This window comes from Capricornis sumatraensis, chromosome 15, assembly GCF_032405125.1.
Source record: "Capricornis sumatraensis isolate serow.1 chromosome 15, serow.2, whole genome shotgun sequence".
Lineage (NCBI taxonomy): Eukaryota > Metazoa > Chordata > Mammalia > Artiodactyla > Bovidae > Capricornis > Capricornis sumatraensis.
The window spans coordinates 25,995,815-26,019,802 of NC_091083.1; the positions used below are offsets into that span (position 1 = coordinate 25,995,815).

At 34.8% G+C, this 23,988-nt stretch overlaps 1 protein-coding gene across 1 annotated transcript in view; it reads left to right on the forward strand.

Moving 5' to 3' along the window:
- Nucleotides 1-23,988, forward strand: part of MLLT10 (MLLT10 histone lysine methyltransferase DOT1L cofactor) — a 213,962-nt gene that overhangs the window by 146,900 nt on the left and 43,074 nt on the right. The window contains exons 11-13 of the mRNA XM_068986710.1: nt 596-1,165; nt 7,633-7,677; nt 8,520-8,552. Of these exons, the coding sequence (XP_068842811.1) occupies nt 596-1,165; nt 7,633-7,677; nt 8,520-8,552 (648 nt within the window). The remainder of the gene's footprint in view (nt 1-595; nt 1,166-7,632; nt 7,678-8,519; nt 8,553-23,988) is intronic.

Below are 23,988 nucleotides of genomic sequence, written 5' to 3' on the forward strand. Positions count from 1 at the left end.
ATTGTTCTTTTATCAAATTCATGGTGGGTTAGATGTAACTGAGTGATAATATTCACCAACGTTATCTTGAAGTTAAAACTCAGAACTTAACGACTTAAGCAACATCTTTTGGTTCTTAATGTATGTTGGGAACATTTATCATGGTATCTCAATAATTGCAAAAGAGTAAATTCCCCATGCCGTTCAGAGTTCGATCACAGTCTTTTGAAAGTCTTCTTGAGACTTAGCTGTTCTTCAGTCCTTCCTCAGCATATGTAAGGCATGTGGGGAGAGCTGAGGAATGCTGCCATGGTAAAAGTGAAAGGTAGGTTCAGAACCACATCTTGTATCTTGGCACTTGTACAGGTAATAGCTTGTAATTCAAGAGTTAATCAATTTAATAACTATAAAATGACAAGTATAATTTTATAGATAAACTTGATTTCAGTAATCTTTAAAAAAAAATCTAGCTGAGTTATATACTGATGTCCTTGGTTTTATAGTTAGTTTTTTTCATCCTCTCTTTTTGCTAATTGTATCATTTCTACTGCTCATGGGAACTTTTGCATCCAATTTTTTCTTTTCCTACCCCATTTTTTTTTTTCCCCCACTACAGGCAGTTTTTCAGGAACTCCAGGCAGTGTAAAATCATCTTCGGGAAGTTCAGTACAGTCTCCCCAGGATTTCTTGAGCTTTACAGACTCAGATCTGCGTAATGACAGTTATACTCACTCCCAGCAGTCATCATCCACCAAAGATGTACATAAAGGAGAGTCTGGAAGCCAGGAAGGGGGGGTAAATAGTTTTAGTTCCATAATTGGTCTCCCTTCAGCCTCAGCTGTTATTTCACAGCCTAAAAGCTTTGAAAATTCACCTGGAGATTTGGGTAATTCCAGCCTCCCTACAGCAGGATATAAGCGGGCTCAAACTTCTGGCATAGAAGAAGAAGCTGTAAAGGAAAAGAAAAGAAAAGGAAATAAGCAAAGTAAGCATGGGCCTGGTAGACCCAAAGGAAACAAAAATCAAGAGAATGTTTCTCATCTCTCAGTTTCTTCTGCTTCACCAACGTCATCTGTAGCATCAGCTGCAGGAAGTGTAACCAGCTCTAGTCTTCAGAAATCCCCCACGCCACTCAGGAATGGGAGTGTGCAGAGCCTCAGTGTGGGCTCCTCTCCACTTGGTTCAGGTAGGCCTAGCCCTTTGTTTCCCCCTCCACCCCTCCCTCCCACCACCACCATCCTCCTTTCACCTTCACAAGCAAATCGTTTTAAACTATCATTATGAAAATACTGTGAGTTGCTAAGTGACATTTAATTTAATTATCTTAATGAAAAATGTTATCTTAGAAGGACAGTTTGGCCTTTGGTCTTTGGAAAAGACATTTGGCACTACTCCAATTTTACATAACTAAATATAGACGAAATAGTTCAGTTCATTGGTCATTCATTTCATATGAAACACCTAGAATTGATTTCCCATTTTTTTGTTTTTGCTTCACTTGGATAGTATTTTAGAAATCAACTCAGAATTCACATTTACGGTGTGAGAGTTAGCGCTATTTTTGATTGATATTTGTTTGGGGCTTCCTTTCCCTAAACCTCAGTTAGTCTTTATTTTCTCAGTAATTCCTGACACAGATTCTAGTTGAATTAACGCTATCTGGAATATTTTTCAGTCAGTGATAGGTGATTTAAATTTATGGACTTTAAAAATCTCATTTCAGTCCAGGTTCGATACATGATACTGGATGCTTGGGGCTGGTACACTGGGACAGCCCAGGGGGATGGTACGGGGAGGGAGGTAGGAGGGAGGTTCAGGATGGGGAACACGTGTATACCTGTGGCGGATTCATGTTGATGTATGGCAAAACCAATACAATATTGTAAAGTGATTAACCTCCAATTTAAATAAATTTATATTTTAAAAAATCCCATCTCAGGAAATATCTCAAATGTTATGTATCATTTTTGTTTTCAATTGTGTTTACCAGTTTTTGCCATCATTTTTACTATAGTATGAATGGATTTATAAATGCTGTAATTTACCACATTGGTATGCTCTTTTATACTTTGTGATGTAAATATTATTTTCAGTTTAAAAAAATTTCAAGATGTGTGTTTTTAAGACAGAAACTTAGCTGAATGTTGGCATTTATCTTTTATATTATATCTTCAATTTGAGATAAATGACTTTAGATGTGTTGATTGTAAATTTTACCCATGTTTCAACTTTAGATTTCTGATTATAGAAATGATGAAATTTTGGCTAAAATAAACTATGGATTTTGCCTGTTCTGTTAGATGGAGAAGATAGGTGGAAAATGGTATATATAAAATAATAAATAGAATTTAAGTGAAGAGTATTCCATGTTTATTTTACAAATATAGAATTTTGTATTGTTTCTGTAGTTTTACAGACAATTCAGTAAGTAAATGTAAGAAAGACCATTATAAGGGAGAAAAGAGCATGTGTAAAAGTCAGATATGAAAAGTAGTAACTTATTAACTGCCATCTGTTACATTCTTTTTTATCTTGTTTAATCTTTAGAACAGTTTTATGACATAGGGGCTATGAATGCCTCTATTTTATAGCTGATAAAACCGAGACTTAGGTAAAATAAGTTGTTCAAGATCACACGGTTAGGGATTTCTTTCTCTTTTTATTTCTGATAGCTGGCTTCTTTGCCTGTGGTGGACCTGTTAGTCAGGTTTTTTAGAGAAATGAATAGAAACTATGGAAGGATTTAGTACTGTTAAAGATGGTTTAGAGCAAGATTCCTTAGTCTTGGCACTATTGATATTCTGGTTGGGCTAATTCTCTGCTGTGCATCACTGTCCTGTGCCTTGAAGCATGTTTATCAGGATTCCCAAACCTTACCACTACCTATAGTGACAATCAAAAAACATTTGGGTTCTGAAAGGGGCAAAATAGCCCTTGGTTGAGAACCACTGTTTTAGAAGGGGAAAATAATAAGTTGCATCAAGAAATAAGTTCATTGAAAAGATTTTAATATTTTGCACCCTTGAATATATGTTTTATTTATATAGTATATTTGCTTTGAGACCAGAAGAGCTTAGCAGATAGTCATAGCCCCTGGTCACAAAAAATAAATTTACACAGATTTCCTTGGAAAACATTTTTTTAGTTCATGTTTATCTTTAGCAAAGAGGCACAGGAATCAGGTAAGTAACAGACAGAAAATTAGGTGTAAATTTGCTCTTAGGAAGAGATCCTCACCAGTGTCCTATCCATAGGGGCACAGTCTGAGAGTTAACTAAATTTCAGAAATTGCATTTGGATGCCAGTTGAAATACACATCCTCAAATTAATGGACTTAAAATACCAGTTTACACTCTTGAAAAGATTTTGCTATGTGTTACTGATTTAGGGAGATTTTAGGTGTGGAAATCATATTCTTTACATAGTGATTACATTGAGAGAGCAGTGTTTGTGGCAGAAAAATATGAATTATATCCCTTTTACCTCACCAGTAGGTAAAACAGAAATTTAGGGAGAAATTCCCATAAATATTTCACGAAGTTTAGACTTGTCAGGATTTTTTTCCCCCTTAAATCTGTATTTTTAAATCACTTTGAAGATTGTATAGATCTTGTTAAAGCTATTATTATGGAGTAAGATTGTTTAAAACTATTTGAGGTAATATATTATTTAATCTTACACATTTTCATAAAAGTTTTATGATTAGATCAGAGCTTTCTCTCATTGATAAGCTTAGTTCTAAAAAGTCTATTCTTACCTAAGAAATGCTAGCTGAATGCCATGAATATTTAGGAATTAAGTCTTCTTACCATAAGTTAAGATTGCTAACTGCTGTTGAAACTTAGCTTGTGCTGCACACTGGCTTCCATAGAATATTATTACTCATTATATAGAACAAGAAATATAAACAGAATTCTCAACAGCTCTCAGTGGTGGAACTATGCATTTTCCTTGACTCCAGTAACAGTTATAAAATTTAAGGGGTGTTTGTTGATGAGGGTCTAAAACCATGGTAGTACGCTGTTGGTCATACTTTAAGCAATGGGATCAACAAGAAAATTTGAGCCAATAATTTTAACTTGGAGTAAGTACTACCTCCTACTAGTATGAAAATGTTAATTTTACTTTCGCACTAATTTTAGATTGAGAAGTCACTTAGTAATTGTACAAGCTGAAAACTTTATCCTGTATAGATAAGTCAGACAAGAAATATGCACTATGCAGTGTGTTACCAAGAGTCTTTCATGATGTTCTCTTTAAAAGATTCATGTGCGAGTAACAATGCAGGCAACCTTGTATACAGCTGTTAACTATAACTATAACTATAACATGGTGAACTGTACCATGCACTGGAACCCTAGCTCCAGCAGGTTAGGGCCTGTGTTTGCCATGTTCATTACTGTCTCCACTGCTAGCTAGTGCTTTGAACAAATTAAGTGCTAAACATTAAAAAGAAAAAAGAGTGAATACTGTTAGTAATTAGTGATCACTGAGAATGTGCCATGTGTTTAGTAGTATCCTGTGTAGTTTTGTACTTGTCTTTCAAGAGTTTTTACTAGGTTGCAAGTGAAATTATTTTTTTAAAAGCTTTTCATGTAGTATTACAGGCTAGTTTTAGGATATATAATTAGCTGGAAAAGACCATGGACAAAATGAAATTTGTATTGTTCTTTGGAGTTAGCAGATAAAGAAGCCCAGCATTATTATCAGAAAAGAAAGTTAAGGTATATTTGAAGGATAAACTTTATAAAAACAAGAAGCTTGTGTTTGTGGGATAGAAGTAACGTTGATAAAACAGGGCAGGATGGGTTTATGGAGAGTAAGTCTGAACTTCTAGTAATGATATCTTGTATATCTTGGAGCACCTAAGAGTTTCTAAAGAACTCTTTAATGACCATCTCAGTTGATCCTTAGAACAACCTTGTGAAATAGACGGGACAGCTGCCATTGTTGTGGTAGTTGTTTTTCCTCTCTACCACCACTAAGATATAAAGCAGATGTACAGTCAAGTCCTTATGATGTGATTCTCTTAAAATTGTTAGAAATAGCATTTTAAGAGTAGTCAAAGTTCTCTCTTGACATGTTCAAATTACAGTAGAGCATATGTGTCAAGATATGTATTCTAGGAGGCCTAGATCCAGTCAGAATAGAAACCCAGAAAACACCTCTAAACTGGAGTGATGGAGGATTTGTATTGTAAGATTTCTATTAAAATAAATAGATCCCGTTAAATGACCTACTGTTTTATAGTGACTTGCACAAAATTTACTCAAGGTTGTAAGTTTTGGCTTATAGATTATATTAAACTTTTGATTGAGTTCTTTCCTACATATATTCTTTTGAGGTATTAACAGGCACCTGGTCTTTTGAAATGTTGAAAGTTAGGATGTTGAAAACATTGAAAGTTTTGGATGAATTGACATGTTATATTTGTCCTTTACTGTTTTCCTGTTTATCTCAATCACAGTAGGAGAATTTAGGATTTACTAAAATGAAAGTTAGCAGTTTTTTCTTCACATAAATCAACATGTTATTTTTTCTGAGAAAAATTTGGTATTCATCAAAACTACTGATAAAGAGTCAGTAGTTTAGCATTAATTTCTTTTCTTTGGGCATTCTCTGCCCTTTCAGAGTATATTCTTCCCTGTTTGTTTTTTTCAATCTTAGTCGCGCGTTCTTTAATAGAGTGCTGTCATACCTTTCTCAGTTAAGATACCTGAAATCTTTCAGTGATGGAATTCTTTAGTGGTAATAAATGCTGTAAAAAGAGATTCTGCAAAGGCAGTCGTTCTGTTGTGATGCTGTATACTTATTATTCTTAAGCTCTTAAAAGATATCACAAAGATAAGTTATTAATATGAGTAAATCACCTCTAGAAGTTTCTTTTGGTTTCTACTGAAATATAAAGTTTATGAAAGTTTGACTTGAGCCCCATGTAACTTTGAAAGGGATCCTATTTATGTCATATCTACTTATATTGGTAAAGTGAAACTTTGAAGTCTTTTTCTGATAAAATATTTTAATTAAAAACAAGACTGGTTCTGTAAGCAAATAAGGGAATCATAAAGATGTAAAGTATTATTATAATAGACTCATAAGAGTAGAGTTAGTAATGCAGTACTGTAAACGAGGGAGTAGATACAGTTAGTGAACATAATTCACATCTATCTTAATGACTTAGGTTAATGATTTTGTATACATTGATTATATTGGATTATAAATGAAGAAGATATTGGATACGGCTAAGACCAGTGAATATCTTGGAATCTGTTTTCTTAGAAAATCCTGATTTTTTTGTGTCTTTGATGACATGAAAATTTCTGGCCTTATGTTATGGCTATCTTTCTATAAAAATACTATATCAAAAGCCAGAATAGCCATATTCCAGTTTATTTCCTATTGACAAAATCTTTCTGCACAAAGTCCTTTGATTATTTTTAGCACCATTCCAAGCAGATACCATTTCTCTAGAACATAGCATGTCTATCTCCTCAGTAGCCTTTTAAAATCTCACTTGTATTGCATTTGTTAATGAAACATTAAGGTGGCAAATTCTCCCACAATGGCTCATCTTCTTGGGTTATTTGGAAAGGATTTAAACTAAACTGGCCCAAATGTTTGATCTTTAAACTGTATCTCATATCAGTTTCTTTAACATTATAGTGATTGCTTTGTCTTACTTTTTAATTTCAAATTATTCAGAGTGGGCTCATGATTAGGCTTGACTTTTGAGGTAGATGCGTGAATGATGGTTGCCTGGAAGGCTCTCTGGTACATGTTTTTGGTTAACATAATATCCAGAGAATTCCCAGATATCCCTTCTTTAAAAATAACTGGCCAGTGGTGGTGACCATACGTGAATAACAGTTGTTTCCAGATTAGTAGGTCAGGTCTTTTGAGTCACAGCTTTCTCTTAGTCCTGGCTCTATCAGTACTTTTTTTTATTTGGAATATCATATAGAAATTGACTCCCGATTTCTGAGCAGATTTTCCTTTTAGCAGTGTTTTATTTCCTCATGTCACCCTCTGCTAGTTCTCTTCATAAGGAAGGAATAAAGGAATAAAAGTAATTGCTTGTTCATTATAATCATCAAAAATGAAAGATACAAGATAATAAGCTGGGTGTAGTTTAATGAGTTTTACATAACTGTAAGTTATATAAAACTTACATAACAGTAAGTCATAATGGATTTCTGCTCAGATATAAACTAAATTTTCATACTTATATTACAGTTTCTAATTGAATACAGCATTCAGATATTTTTGATACATTGTTCTCATCTAATGAATTATATAAAATTTATCACATTACCTAACTATATTTCCTCATAGTAGTGTATCTATTTATTCTTAAAACATTTGTTACACAGTTTCCTTTGTAAGCCCTTATGTCTTTTCCTCATTCTTTGCCCACATATGCATGCACACATATTTCTACACTGTCCTGTTAAGATTGTGAGAATTACATTCTGTTTGGTCCTTGTACCCCTGACGTCCCAATTACTGGCTTATAATTTCTGTTCACACAGTTCTGTTTCCCCTTCTCAGCTAGACTTTGGATGAATGTTTTCCTGTTTTTCTGGCCCCTTTCTTTTCTACCCTTAAGTCACTGGCAACTTCTTTGCTGATTTCCTTTCTCCTCCCTCCCAACAGAAATTTCCATGCAGTATCGGCATGATGGAGCTTGTCCAACAACTAGTAAGTTGTCGAACTGGGTTGGTAACCCAGGCTTTTTGACTTCTACTCTAGTGCTTTTTCTAGTGTATTACACCACCTCTGAACCCTTAAGTTTTAATTTTCTAAAATGCAGTTGATTCTTAATTGTGTAGGTTTCTCCTACAGTGATAGATTAACTTGCTGTTTTGTCTGTCCTATGTTCAGAATCCATATTACAGTGAAATTGTGACCAAATTTTGTTGATTGCTGGCCTTTTAATATGGTGCTTCTGTTGCGAAATTGTGACTTTTGTTCCCCAGTGAAGTAATATTTTCAATATTTTGGTTTTCGCTAATCTTAATGTTCATATATGTATATTGGCATTAGATAGCGTTTTTTGCTTAGACCACTTCATATGTTGAGACTGTTGTTCTAAAGTCTAGGAAATGAGAATGTTTGATCAGGCTAGATGTTAAAATGAGTTTTGTTTTTTTTTTAATAATAAATATTGTTAAGTGTGACCAAAGGTGGATTTACCTATATAGAATTGTATCTTACTGTTACTGACTTTCAGCAAGAAAGACATTAGACTACTAAATGTCTTTTTAAAAGTAGCTTTACATATATTTTTACTAAGAAAATTTATCATCATTATGACAGTATATCTGGCATACAAATTTAGTAGATAATATATTGGCAAATGAAATGCAATATCTAGAAATTCATACTGTGTGAAAACTGAGCCAACCTTGTAATGATTTAAGTAATGATACATGATAGACTTATTGAAATTTTATTATACTAATTCAGTCTATACCTATGTATTTCTTTTTGTGTGTTTGAGAATGATCTTAACCTGAAGTCCTTTTTTCCTTACTTAAAAGCTTTCTCAGAGTTGCTGAATGCAATACACAATGGTAAGTTTTATTAGAATCTTCTCTGGTGGTTCATTTATTACAAAGGTTGCCTTTTGTTGAGAATCCCAGTTGAAAGCTTGCATGTTCTATTGATGAAATGAAACCTACTTCTGAATCAATTGTTCAGCACCATAGTGAAACTTTTTGTAGATTGCCTATAGGAAGATAATAGGTCAACTTCGTTCATCAGTTTGGCTTTTACTGTCTCTTTGTAAGGCAAAATGGTGATAGTGTTGTTCTTCCTTTATTAAAGTCTTTCTTCTAGTTTTGCAAAATTTTTTTTTTTCCCTGGTTCTTTTGAACTTTTCTTACCAGTGCAGTTGATTATTGGTTTCTTCTTCAGGAATTAACTGGTGTTTTGCAACCGTGAACGTGAATTTCATTTTAGGGTTAAAAACATAATACTTTGGTTATTCTACTTCTCTGTTTCATTGAGTGATTAAACAAAGGATAAGTGGGCTTCGCTGGTAGCTCACCTGGTAAAGAATCCACCTGCAGTACAGGAGACCCCGGTTCAATTCCTAGGTTAGGAATATCCCTGGAGAAGGGATAGGCTGCCCTCTCCAGTATTCTTGGGCTTCGCTCATGGCTCAACTGGTAAAGAATCTGTCTGCAATATGGGAGACCTGGATTGGGAATGATCCCCTGGAGATTCCTTGAAGACCTGGGTTGGGAAGAGACCCTGGAGAAGGGAACAGCCCACTCCAGTATACTGGCCTGGAGAATTCCATGGACTGTATAGTCCATGGGGTCACAAAGAGTCGAACACGAGTAAGCGACTTAAAAAAAAAAAAAGTCTTTTAGATTATGCCCAATTTGGGACCAGTATTTTTATAGGAGACTTGAATCTTTTATAGGATTAGGTTCTGAAATCATAATATTAAGGCAAATGCTACCATTAGTTTTTTTTACTTTGAAGATAAAATTTTGCAAAAATGTTTGAGTTTCTTCAGTTCCAAGAACCTTAATTTTTTGATGCTCAAAAAAATAAACCTCTTGAATCTACTGTCACCTTTTGTTGATTTTCATTTTTAGTCATTAACTGACAAACTTATTTGTTCAGTACTGTTTGTATGATTCCAGGCAGTTTTCCCAGCACATTTTCATTAACTTCATGAAGTCTTGAATGTTTTACTAATGAAGTTTAATTTGCCATTGATTTGCATTGTATTTGGATTAAACTGTAACATGTTTACAAATGTATAGCCAGCAAGAGACTTCCATGGTGAATAAGGAAGGACACTCTTTGATTTGAGGGTGGAAGTGGTTGGGATGGCGAACCCATAATGAGCATTATATTAATGGGTGCTTTTAAAAGATAACTCCTGCTTTCCTGTGTAACTTGGAACTGTGAGCTCTTAGAATAAATACTCCAGATGAAAGGAACTCTTGAACATTTGTATCCAGAGGAAAGGGGATTAGCAACCTTCTTTAGAGTAAAGTGAATATATTACCATTCTTTGATAGGAAAGTATAAAAACATCATTTTCAGTTTACATATGTAAATTTAACTTGTTTTTTTTTTAAATTCTGGAATATTAATAATTATTATAATTAATAAGTAATATTAATTTATTCTAGAAGTATTCTGAAAATTTGAAGAATAATCAGTTCAGTCACTCAGTCGTGTCCGACTCTTTGTGACCCCATGGACTGTAGCACACCAGACCTCCTGTCCATAACCAACTCCCGGAGTTTATTCAAACTCATGTCCATCGAGCCAGTGATACTACCCAACCATCTCAGTTCTCTGTTGTCGCCTTCTCCTCCTGCCTTCAATCTTTCCCAGTATCAGGGTCTTTTCTAATAAGTCAGTTCTTCACGTCAGGTGGCCATAGTATGTGAGTTTCAGCTTTAGCATCAGTCCTTGAAATGAATATTCAGGACTGATTTCCTTTAGGATGAACTGGTTGGATCTCCTTGCAGTCCAGGGGACTCTCAAGAATCTTCTCCAACACCACAGTTCAAAAGCATCACTTCTTTGGTGCTCAGCCTTCTTTAGAGTCCAACTCTGACATCCATACGTGACTACTGGAAAAATCATAGCTTTGACTAGATGGGGTTTAAAAAAAAAGGTAAATACTGTCAGTGCCACAGAAATCCTTTGCCTTTAGTAACTGACAAAATACTGGTTATATTAATTTAATGGGGCAATTGTCCTGTCTCTCTGCATGGTGAATGGAGTTAATGTCATGGAGTAATACAGTGAACATGGATTTCCTTTAAAATCTTGGGTTATTTTATGACTGGAAGTTGGTACCTTTTGACCGCCATTACCCATTTCTCCCCATCTACTGATGCACATTTAGGTTGTTTCCATGTCTTGGGTTTTGTAAATAATGCTGCAGTGAACATGGTGGGGTGCACATACCTTTCTGGATTAAGTGTTTTTGTCTTCTTTAAATAAATGCCCAGAAATGGATCCATATATTAGCCTTTGATTTTTTAAAAAGAACCTCCAAGCAGTTTTCCATAGTACCTTCACCAGTTTATATTCCTACAACACAGGTTCCCATTTCTCCACATTTTCACTAATACTTAATTCTTACATTTTTGATAATGGTCATTCTAACAGATGTGAGGTGATATCTCATTGTGGTTTTGAGTTGCATTTCCCTGTTGATTAGTGGTGTTGAGCATCTTTTCATGTGTCTGTTGGCCATCTGTTTGTCCTTGGAAAAAACATGTTTTCAGATCCCCTGCCCATTTTTTAATCAAATATTTTTTCTCTTTTGAATTGTAGGAGTTGTTTATGTATTTTGGATACTAACCCTTTATCAGATATAAGTGACCCTTGAATAACTGAAACAACTGGCAATTAGGAATGCTGATCCTTGTTATTGGTCATCAAATCCAAAAAATCATAGCCAAGACCAGTATCAAGGAGCTTATCACCTGTGTTTTCTTCTAGGACTTTTATAGTTTCAAGTCTTTAATCCATTTTGAGTTGGGTTTTGTGTAAACTATAAGATCCAGGTTCATCTTTTTGCATACGGATGTCCAGTTTTCCCAGCACCATTCATTGCAGAGACTATCCTTTCCCCATTTTATGTTCTTGGTTCTTTTGTCACAACTTGACCATATATGCTAGGGTTTATTTCTGGGCTCCCTATTCTGTTGCACTGATCTGTATATCTGTTTTTATGCTAATACTATACTGCTTTGATTACTATAGTTTTGTAATATAGTTGAAATTAGGGTACATGATGTCCAGGTTTGTTCTTTCTCATTATTGCTTTTGCTGTTTGGGGCCTTTTGTGGTTCCATACAAATTAAAAAAATTTTTTTTTCTATTTCTGTGAAAAATACCATTGGAATCTTGATATGGATTACACGGAGTCTGTAGCTTGCTTTGGGTAGTATGGACATTTTAACATTAATTCTTCCAGTTCATAAATATGGAATATCTTTACATTATTTGTGCCTTCAACTTCTTTCATTAATGCCTTTTATTTCTCAGTGTAGAGATCTTTCACCTCCTTGATTTAATTTGTTCCTGGGTATTTTATTCTTTATAATGCAGTTGTTAGTGGGATTGTTTTATTGTTTAGTTTGTTATCAGTGTATAGAAATGTGACTGATTTTATATGTTAATTTTATATCCTGCAGCATTATTGAATTTGTTTATTCATTCTAACATTTTTGTGGTGAAGTATATAGAGCTTTCTATACAGTAAGTCCCCTACATCCAAACAAGTTCCATTTTAAGAGTACATTTATAAGTTTAAATGTGTTTATAAGTCCCAACAAAGTGAGCATAGGTACCCAGCTACCACAGTCTGCTACATAGTACTGTGCTGTAATAGGTTTATAATACTTTTCTCACAAATAATAAAAAAGCAAACACCAAAATAAAATGTTTTTAATCTTAGAGTACATTACCTTGGAAAGCACAGTAGTTCATGCCAGACATGTGAACTAACTTACATGCATGCACATTTGCATTTTTGAAAGTTTACAGCTTGAAAGTTCATAGTAGTGGACTTAATGTAGTGTGTAACAGCATACCATCTGTAAATAGCGATGGTTTTATTTTTTTCCCTTCCAAATTGATGTCTTTTGTTTTGTGGAATCACTCTGGATGTATATTTTCAGTTGTAAAGATAAGTGTAGAATTGGCACCTAGTGAATTGATATTTAGCCTATGGAGGATTGAAGGAGAGTTGTTTGGACTTAGTTGGAAATATCCATATGTTTGTGTTTTCTATTTTTTTCAAGTCTTATCTTTTTTTAAAGTGTAGTAAAATACACATAATAAAAAATTTTCCATTTTAACCTTTTTCAATTATGCAGTTAGTGTTAAATATTTTCACAGTGTTGTACAAGCAATCTCCAGAATTTTTCAGTGTTACAAAAACTGAAACTATAGTGATAAAACCATAGCTCCCCATTCCTCAGACCCTGACAACCACCATTTTACTGTGTATGAATTTGACTACTCCAGATACCTCATGTGAATAGAATCATATAATATTTATCTTTTTTGTGACTAACTTATTTCACTTAGGATCATATCATCAAGATTCATCCATGTTATAGCATGTGTTGGAATTTCCTTCCTTTTTAAGGCTGAATAGTATTAACACTGCGTCGTATGAACGTACCACTTCTTATCCATTTGTCTAAATTTTTAAAAATGTAAGTATTTGCGATACTTGTTTAAATTTACAACAGTTTGGTAGTTTCAGGTGTGTAACAGAATGTTTCAGAATGAATGTTTATAGATTATACCCCATTAAAGTTATTAATACATTATTGGCTGTATTTCTTGTGCTGTATAATAGATCTTTGTAGCTTATTTATTTTTTACATAGTTATATTTTTAATTTTTGAGAAACTATTATACCGTTTTCCATAGTTGCTGCACCACTTTACATTCCCACCAACAGTGTTAAGGGTTCCAATGTCTTAATATCCTTGCCAACACTTGTTTTCTTGGTTTTTTTCTTTGATAGTAACCATCCTAATGGATATGAGGTGTCAAATGTTAGCTTTAAAATTTTTTCTTCTTCATTATATTGAACATCAAGGAGTAAAAAGCTTGAGACTTGTCACCAGAGGAGGAAAGAAAAAGAATTTACATTCCATTTTTTTCTTCTTAAGTTTGTTTTCTGTGGTTCTGAAAAATTATGAGAAACTGAAAACAACACACATTTATTATAGTGCTGTAGAAGTCTGACATGAACCTTACTAGGTCTATTAAGGTGTGGGCATGCTTTGTTCCTTTTTCAAATCTGTATAGGAAGATCTGTGTCCTTATATTTTCCAGCTTTGGGGCAGTCCTGCTCTCCTTACCCTGTGGCTTCTGTCTTCACAGCCATCAGTTTGGTGGGGAGTCTCTCATGTTTCAGTCTCTCTGGTTCTCAGATACACTTTGTGAGGACTCTGATTATATGGGGTTGACCCAGACAGTTCTGCTTCTCTGGGTCCTTAAGTTACATACATTTGTATAGTCTCTTGCCATTTAAGCTAACACATTCATAGGCTGTGGACATAAGGCATGGGTACTTTTTTGGCGGGGTAGTATTCTGCATACCATATTTGCTTAAAATTATTCTACTGTACTTTAAGAAGGTGTTGCTTAAATCATTTCTGAGGTTAGGCTTTGCTAGTACATGTATTTGTTGAATAATTTTGGCTTTGCCCCTTTTTTGTTAACTTTTCTCTCTTAAATTACTGGTGACCGGTTCTGATTACCAATTCCAGGAGAGAGTCAGGTTTTTATCTTACTTGATTTTATTGCAGAGATATTATTGGTCACTCTGTTTTGAAGCTTTTTGTATTCCATTATGTCATTCTCCTTTATCTTTTTAATAAATTTATGAAATATTTCACATTTATAGAAAAAAGTACAGACATCATGAATTTATTACAGATATAACACCTGATAATACTTTACCTTATTTTCATAGACCCTTTTTCAACTTGAGCACTCAGGAATTTACTGCCAATTTAAGAAATAGAATGTTACCAGCACTGTTGAATACTTTTCACCATTGCATTCCCCACGGTTAACAACTACCCTGCATTTTGTTTATAATTCCTTTGCTTAGTTGTTTGGCATGTATACGTAAAATTATACTCCCTTATTTCTTTTTGCTACTTTCATCCTTTTTCAGAGTAAATGACTTTTGGTCTACTTCTTCAGTATCTTCTTCCCCCAGCGTCTTCAGTGAGATAAAATTTATTTAATACGAAAGTTATAATTTTAACCATTTAAAAGTATATAGTTCAAAGGTTTATTGGTATACAGTTGGCCCTTGAATATCTCAAGAGTTAGGGGCCCTAACACTCCTCACATGTAAAATTTTTGCATATCATTTATAGTTGGCCCTGCATATACAGATTTCTTTCCTATAGTTATTTTCACATCCATGAATTCAGCCAAGGATTGTGTAGTACTGCAGTATTTGCTACTGAAAAAAATTCGCATGTAAGTGGACCCATACAGTTCAAATTCATATTGTTTGAGGGTCAACCATATTCACAATGTGATCAGTCACAGAATAAATCTCATAATCCCAGTATATTGTCTTCCACCTCTGCATCCTGGCAATCAGTAATCTATTTTCTGTCTCTGTAAGTGTCTCCAACTCTTTGCAACCCCATGGACTGTAGCCTGCTCAGTCCTCTGTCCATGGGATTCTCCAGGCAAGAATACTGGCATGGATTGCCATTGCCTTCTCGGGGGGATCTTCCCAACCCAGGTATCAAGCCCCCTTGGCAGGCAGATTCTTTACCACTGAGCCGCCAGAGAAACCTGTCCCTCAATTTGGGTTCTGTCTCTATAGATTTGCCTGTTTTTGGCATTACACATAGAGGGAATTTGTGTTTGGTTCCTTTTACTTGACTTAATATTTTTTGTGTTTAAACATAAGGTTTATCTACATTATCAGTTCAGTTCAGTTCAGTCACTCAGTTGTGTCCGACTTTTTGCAACGCCGTGAGTCACAGCCTGCCAGGCCTCCCTGTCCATCACCAACTCCCGGAGTTCACTCAGATTCATGTCCATCAAGTCAGTGATGCCATCCAGCCATCTCATCCTCTGTCATCCCCTTCTCCTCCTACCCCCAATCCTTCCCAGCATCAAAGTCTTTTCCAGTGAGTCAACTCTTCTCATGAGGTGGCCAAAGTACTGGAGTTTCAGCTTTAGCATCAGTCCCTCCAAAGAAATCCCAGGGTTGATCTCTTTAAGAATGGACTGGTTGGATTTCCTTGCATATCAACACTTCATTCTTTTTTGTTTGTTTGTTTTTTAATGGTTGGATGATACACATTATATGGATATAAAGCATATTTGGTTTATCCAGTCATCAGCTGATGGACATTTGGTTGTTTCCACTGCTTGAATAGTATGACTGATACTGCTGTCAACTTTCACACAAATTTTTGTGTGAACATACTGGTTTTATTTTATTTGTCTTGTGTGTGTATGTAGGGTAGAATTGCTGGTTCATTATGGTGACTTTTTGAGGAACTGCCAAACTCTTTCCCACAGCAGCTGTACCATTTTACATTTCCATTAGCAGTACAGGAGGGTTCCAATTTTACCACATCCTTACCAAGACGACTTCTTCCTCTTTTTTTTTCATAGCCATCCAAGTGGATGTGAAATGGTACCTCATTTTGGTTTTGATTTGCATTTCCCTTATGAATTAGCATGAATTAGCATCTTTTAATGTTTTTATTGGGCTTTTTTTTTTTTTTTTTTTTAGAAAAATTATATCTTGGGTCAGTTTTTATATTTTGGATGTTTCTAAGAATTTGCCCATTTCATCTGGATTTTTAATTTTGTTGGCATATACTATTATCTTTATAATCCTTGAAAATTTTTTTTATGAGATGTGTAGTAGAGTCCCCTTTTATTCCTGATTATAATAATATGAGGCTTTTTTTCTTTGTCAGTCTAGGTAAAGATTTAGCAGTTTTGTGTTTTTTTAAACCAATTTGTGGTTTCATTAATTTCCTTTATAGTTTTCCTGTTCTTTATTGTATTTCTGCTTTTTTTCCCCTTCTGCTTACTTTGAATTTTGTTTGTTCTTTTTCTAATTTCTTAAGATAGAAAGTTAGATTATTGATCTCAGATCTTTTTTTAAAGATGCATATTTGACCATGTCACTGTGTTACTTAAATCCTGATGTTGATGGGATAAATTCATAGTCCTTAACAAGGCATAAGAAGTTTTTCCTGGACTGACCTGCCTCTCCAGGCTCACCTTTCTCTCCTACTTCTTGTGGCATGAGTATATCCTGGTCAGTTTCCTGATAGACTGCTCTCTGCAAAAATCAATGATTTAGACTTTGGTTGTATCTGCTGGTATGACCTTCTGTCTGTCTTTTTCTAAAGAAAATAGAATTTAAAACTAAGCGTAGGTTTATCTCCTGCAACTTTTTCCCCCGTCTGTTGACATTAACTAAAAACAAAAAGCCTTGCACTTCTGGTGTACCTTGGTCTAATGCTTTCTTCATTCTGTTTCTACTGCTGGTCCAGACAATTGTTTTTGTTTCTGTAATCTGTATATTAGTCATACTTGCCTCACATTTGTGGAGGAGGGGGGAAAAAAAGCATTAAACTGGATTACTTTCTTTATTCACTCTCCAGCATTGATACATATCAAAATATCTTGTTAAACAGAACTTTATAAAATCAAAATTTGATATTTCAGTAAGACTTGCTTTGAAAAACTAACGAAAGTATAAGAACCAAGGACATATTGTATGTTTAATAGTCATGTTGAATTTTAAGCATATTTCTTGATTTGGTGTTTCTCATAGAAGATCATAGGACTTAATGATGGTGGGTTTTTTGAAAGTGTGTAAAATATTCCATAAACTTTTGAAATTGGTATGTTTTGATAAGGAAGTAAGAATATCATCAATACAAAGAAAATTACTTTTAGGAAAGCACTTTGCCAAATTATATATTTTACAAATAGCCTCAAGTAGGATGAATTCTGTTTGATGAGAGAAATTTAGGAAGCTTAAATTGAAATAATATTAAAATTATTATCCTAACAGAAAAAGAGAATTGAATAGATAGGAGAAAGACAGAATGTAAAAGTCTTTTTGTAAATTTTGGAAACTTTTAAGGCAGTTTGGAAAGGCGAAATAGTCATTTGACTGCTTTGAACAACAATGTTGTTGTTCAGTTGCTAAGTCGTATCTGACTCTGCAACACATGAACGGTAGCATGCCAGGCTTCCTGGCCTTCACTGTCTCCTGGAGTTTGCTCAAAAAACAGTGGGGCTAGGTGGGAGGTAAACTTTAAATAGGCAATGGCACCCCACTCCAGTACTCTTGCCTGGAAAATCCCATGGATGGAGGAGCCTGGTGGGCTGCAGTCCATGGGGTCACTGAGTCGGAGACAACTGAGCGACTTCATTTTCACTTTTCACTTTCATGCATTGGAGAAGGAAATGGCAACCCACTCCAGTGTTCTTGCCTGGAGAAACCCAGGGACGGTGGAGCCTGGTGGGCTGCCGTCTGTGGGGTCTCACAGAGTCGGACATGACTGATGCGACTTAGTAGAAGTAGTAGTGAAGTTAAGTGCCTGGTATTTCATAACATTTTGTTTCATGGTGGTACCTTGGAACCAGCTAGCTTGAGTGATAGAATTTAGATTTTATGGTATTACTGAACTATAAGTTTAACCTCTAGATTTCATTTGGCAAGTATACTTAAAATAATGATGAAACAAGTACTATGTATGTATACAGGATTGCAGTTTAGTTTCATAGTCCAGTTAAAACCTACCACATCATCAGCCTGATTTTCATCATCCTATTTAAAGCATGATTTTGCTCTAGTGCTTTCTAGGTGGTTTAATTATTTGTTTGTTTATAGTTTTTCTGCCTCACTAGACTGTAAAGCCATGTAGCATAGGCAGTGGATTTTACTCTTTATTTCACTGGTATTTAACTTACCATCTAGTAGACTCTCCATGAATGTTGAATGAATAAATTGTTGTCAGTTGCTACATAGTCCTTGCATAGGTTTTATATATTGTCTGTAATGTGTTTATTTTCTTGAGAAATTAAGCTTTTGCATTAGGCCATCTTGTTTCTGTCACAGTAGTAACTTTGTTCTTTGCTGCAAAAGTAGAGTTGCTTCATTTGTTTAGCTTCAAGTCTTACTTTTAATATAATTTTGAAATAGTAGATTAAAGTAGCTAAAGAGCTTAGATCTGTTTTCACCACAGTAATATTGGTAATTGATTTCAGTGCCCCATTTACTAAGATTTTAAATTCCCTTAATTATGGTGCTTATAGTTTGTCACAACCATGCTTATTAAACAAATCTCATTTGATGGAGGAGACAAAGTAATGTCAACCAGTTCATAAATATCTGCTATAGGATTGAGAATAATATGAATGCTAATTGATTTGGGGGGAATATTCTCCCTCAATAATGGTTTCCTACTAAGGTTTATTCAGAATGATTTGTAGGAAACTAGATTTTTTTTCTCTTCACATATGTCCCCTTCTTCTTTCAAGGCAGGATTGAGGTAGAGATCTAAGAACAGGAATAGTTCCCAGACAGAACTGTTCCACAGTCCCTCTGTGAATCATCTGAGATTAACTGTGTGTAACGAGGCATTGCTGATGGGAGAAGCTGTTGCTGTGCATACTGTAGAGACTCAGAATAGTGGATCTAGATCATTCTAGATTTAATTTCTTTTTCATCACGATAGACTTGTTTTTCCTTATTACCGAATTAGTTGGTATGTTATTTTTATACAATAAATTGTGATACCCCAAGATACAACAAATACTGCTGTTCCTTTTGGTATTTGTTCCTAAGTAGGAAGGAATTTAACTAATTACTATATAGCCTTGCTGAGTAATATAAGATATATATTACAGATAAAACAGTAAGACTTTTTCCATCTCAAAGCTTCCAGGCTACTTCGTGGATCTCTCTAAGTACCTGAAAGATGGCTGTTAAAGACTTTTAAGTGATATTAATATATGAATGGTGAATCAGCCACTGGGGCTAAAAAGTCACTTGCAGTATGCGTCTTATTTACTTACAAAGTGAAATATATAAGCATTTCATTGAAACTACAAGAGGAAAAGAATCTGAAAAGTTCTCACTGAAGGAATTGGTGTAAATGGACATGAATTTATAGGAATTTATTTTAAATTAAATGATGCTGCTATTTGATAATACACCTTTATTTAGAGTGCTACCTTTTTATTTTAGTGAAAAATAAAAGTATAATTACTGACCTCTGCCCATTTTGACTTTAACTCTACTGATTTTTCCTTCTCATAATGTCTAAGTTTTTAAACTTGTCTGTCATGGTAGTTTTTAGGAATTGGTTTATGAAAAATTCAAAATTAAAGTGTGTCCTTTCTTTAGACAATGTTGACAGTTTTATACTAACAGAGCAGGAACTTAAATTCATAGGTATGTACAAGATAATAGTGTTAAATTAATCTTAATGTAGCTTGGGAGCCTTCCCACATAAAGAAGCATTAGAGACCTGTAGTTACAGAAATAATAACTGAAATGGATTCTCCATAAATGTGGGTGGTTGGTGGGATGAAGAACTCTATCATGTTCTTATTGTATTTGTTTGAATTTGTTAAGACATGGTATGTTGGGTTTTAAGATTCCTTAAATTATTTACCTGTTAAGTCTTTGATTTTTTTAAAGGCTATTTTCTACATCTGTGACACTTCTCTCTCACGGAGAGAAAGAAGAATCAGAGACCATATTCTATGATTTATAACAATTCTCTAATTCTATAATGTATCTCTGTGTTACTTCTGGAATGGTTGAGAATAAGCATATATATTCTGAATCTACTACTCTAAACCAAATAATGTATACATTTACTCTATCCTTTTCTCTCTCCTAAAAACATCAGTTGTGCATATTAATAATAAAAATCTTGCAGGCTGTGAGTATCTGCAGTATTAAACATTCCTTCTCAAGAGTGTCTTGGCTGTTTTTCATTTGGCAAGTATATATTGTTTTCATATCTAAGATCCTGGTTAGTTGCTTTGGGGAAATAAGTATATACTGCAAGTGGATCCTGCCTTTGTTGTTGTCAGTTGCTAAGTTGTGTCCTACTGTTTGGGACCCCATGAACTGCAGCATGCCAGGCTTCTCTGTCTTTCACTATCTCCCAGAGTTTTCTCACATTCATGTCCATTGAGTTGATGATGCTATCTAACTATCCCATGCTCTGCCTCCTCCTTCTGCTTTTGCCTTCAATCATTCCCATCATCAGGGTCGTTTCCAGTGAGTCGACTGTTCACATGAGGTGCCAAAGTATTGAAACTTTAGCATCAGTCCTTCCGGTGCATATTCAGGGTTAATTTCTTTTAGAATTGACTGGTTTGACCTCCTCACAGTCCGGGGACTCTATTCTCCAGCACCACAATTTGAAGGCATCAGTTCTTTGGTGCTCTACTTTCTTTATAGTCCAACTCACATCCATATGTGAATACTGGAAAATCCGTAACTTTGATTATATGGACCTTTGTTTAGGGAACATAAAATCTAAAAGGAAAAGAACTGTGTATATAAATAATTTCCAGATCATAGTTATAAGTTCTTAAATGATCTATAGTAAAATAAAGAGTTCAAGGTCAGAGGAAATTACTTTCATCTGAGGGAACGAGATATCCAGAGAATGGAACATATTACCTGATGCTTAAAGTGTAGTTACTTGGAGTGGATTGATGTATATACCTGTTCCTGACAGAATAGTATATTCATGTAATAACAGCTAAATATTTGGAATTATGCTTCTCAGATTTTTCTTCATGGTGCTTGTGGAGCATGCGTCATGCTCCAAAAGTATTAAAGCAACTAGTATTTTTATTCCAAATTAGAAAGTTCATATTGAAAGCTGTTTCTAGGTGTGTCAAGATTTAGGAGACCAAAGAATCTGACCTTCTACCCAGATCAGTCCTTAAAGGAACTATGGAGAGAGACCAAATCAGTGTAATAAACATATAAAAGATGTGAAGGGAAATAATTTTAAACTAAGAAAACATTATAAAAAGAAAGAGATAGAAATTTTAGGTATGGAAGATTATAATGGTTGAAATAAAGAACACCATATATGGAATAAATAGCAATGCATATAGCCAAGGAAGAAAATAAATAATGGGTAGGTCAGATTAAGGAAATCTGTAGAAAGATGGGAAGGATCTCTATAAAAAAATAAAAAAGAACAGGGAAGCCTGGTGTGCTGCACGCAGCCCATGGGGTCACAAGGATTCGAACTCAACTGAGTGACTGAAGAACAACAACGAGGAGGATAGAAGTAGAATCCAGATAACAGGAGCCCCAGAAAGGCAGAGAAAGAACGGAGAAGAGGAAATAACGTGAAGAAATGATGGAGATAAACTTTCTTTAACAACAAAAAAAATACAAGGTCTTAGACTGAAACAGCCCTTGGAGTGCCGCAGAAAAAAGAGTGAAGAAAAAATTCTCATCTGGACACATTATAGGGAAAATGTAGAAATATCAAGAAAGGAAAGAATTCTAAAACATGGACTCTTAACTATGAAGTGCTTCTTAAGGAAATCGAAAAGGAATAAATAGAAGTGATTATTTTTCTAAGGAAATGGTACAACATATGAAAAGGTTAGAGTTACAGAGATATTTATCGTAGCAAAAAAGTGAAAATATTGGGAATGTGAAAATTATACTCACATATCTTACAGAATCACCTAGATCTGATTATCAAGTTTTATTTAGGAAGTTTAGTAACTTGAAAATATATCCAGAATATATTTTCCTGGACACCAAACCCAGAATAACAGGTTGTGTATTATTATGCATAAATAATAACTGTATGGTAAAAGACTGTCAATTTCTTATCATTCTTGTTTTCTTGGTGCTCACATTCTAGTTGGAAGAGTCAGAAATATAAATAGAGAATAAATATTAGACAAAATTATCATAGCAACTATGTTAAAGATTTGAGAGTAGTTTTTTCCTTGTCTTCACTTTCTAAAATTGAATGTTGTCATTACTTTTATGTTTTTATTAGAGTAACAAAAAAATCTTTCATGAAGAATGAATAATTGTTTTAACAGCTGCCACATCTAATAAGATTATGCTCTTCATTTTACTGGACAGTTTTTTTTCCTACTGTACCTTCTTTTTCGATAAGGTAAAGAAATTAAAAAATAAATCACTGTGTGATGAACTTCATAATGTTTCTCATCTAGGCTTATGATTGATACCAGTTTAGGTGTGTCTTATCTCTTCTTAGTTAAGTACTCGCCTTCATTAGATGTTTTTCTGGAACTCTCTTGCTTTTTCCATGATCCAGCAGATGTTGACCATTTGATCTCTGGTTCCTCTGCCTTTTCTAAAACTAGCTTGAACATCAGGAAGTTCACGGTTCACATATTGCTGAACCTTGGCTTGGAGAATTTTGAGCATTACTTTACTAGCATGTGAGATGAGTGCAATTGTGCAGTAGTTTGAGCATTTTGGGGCATTGCCTTTCTTTGGGATTGGAATGAAAACTGACCTTTTCCAGTCCTGTGGCCACTGCTGAGTTTTCCAAATTTGCTGACATATTGAGTGCAGCACTTTCACAGCATCATCTCTGAGGATTTGAAAGAGCTCAACTGGAATTCCATCACCTCCACTAGCTTTGTTCATAGTGATGCTTTCTAAGGCCCACTTGACTTCACATTCCAGGATGTCCGGCTCTAGGTGAGTGAGCGCACCATCGTGATTAAGAAGATCTTTTTTGTACAGTTCTTCTGTGTATTCTTGCCACCTCTTCTTAATATCTTCTGCTTCTGATAGGTCGATACCATTTCTGTCCTTTACTGAACCCATCTTTGCATGAGATGTTCCCTTGGTATCTCTAATTTTCTTGAAGAGATCTCTAATCTTTCCCATTGTGATGTTTTCCTCTGTTTCTTTGCACTGATCACTGAAGAAGGCTTTCTTATCTCTCCTTGCTATTCTTTGGAACTCTGCATTCAGATGCTTAACTTTCCTTTTCTGCTTTGCTTTTTGCTTCTCTTCTTTTCACAGCTGTTTGTAAGGCCTTCCCAGACAGCCATTTTGCTTTTTTGCATTTCTTTTCCATGGGGATGGTCTTGATCCCTGTCTCCTGTACAATGTCACGAACCTCATTCCATAGTGCATCAGGCACTCTATCAATCAGCTCTAGGCCCTTAAATCTATTTCTCACTTCCACTGTATAATCATAAGGGATTTGATTTAGGTCATACCTGAATGGTCTAGTGGTTTTCCCTACTTTCTTCAATTTAAGTCTGAATTTGGTAATAAGGAGTTCATGATCTGAGCCACAGTCAGCTTCTGGTCTTGTTTTTGGTAACTGTATAGGGCTTCTCCATTTTTGGCTGCAAAGAATATAATCAATCTGATTTTGGTGTTGACCATCTGGTGATGTCCATGTGTAGAGTCTTCTCTTGTGTTGTTGGAAG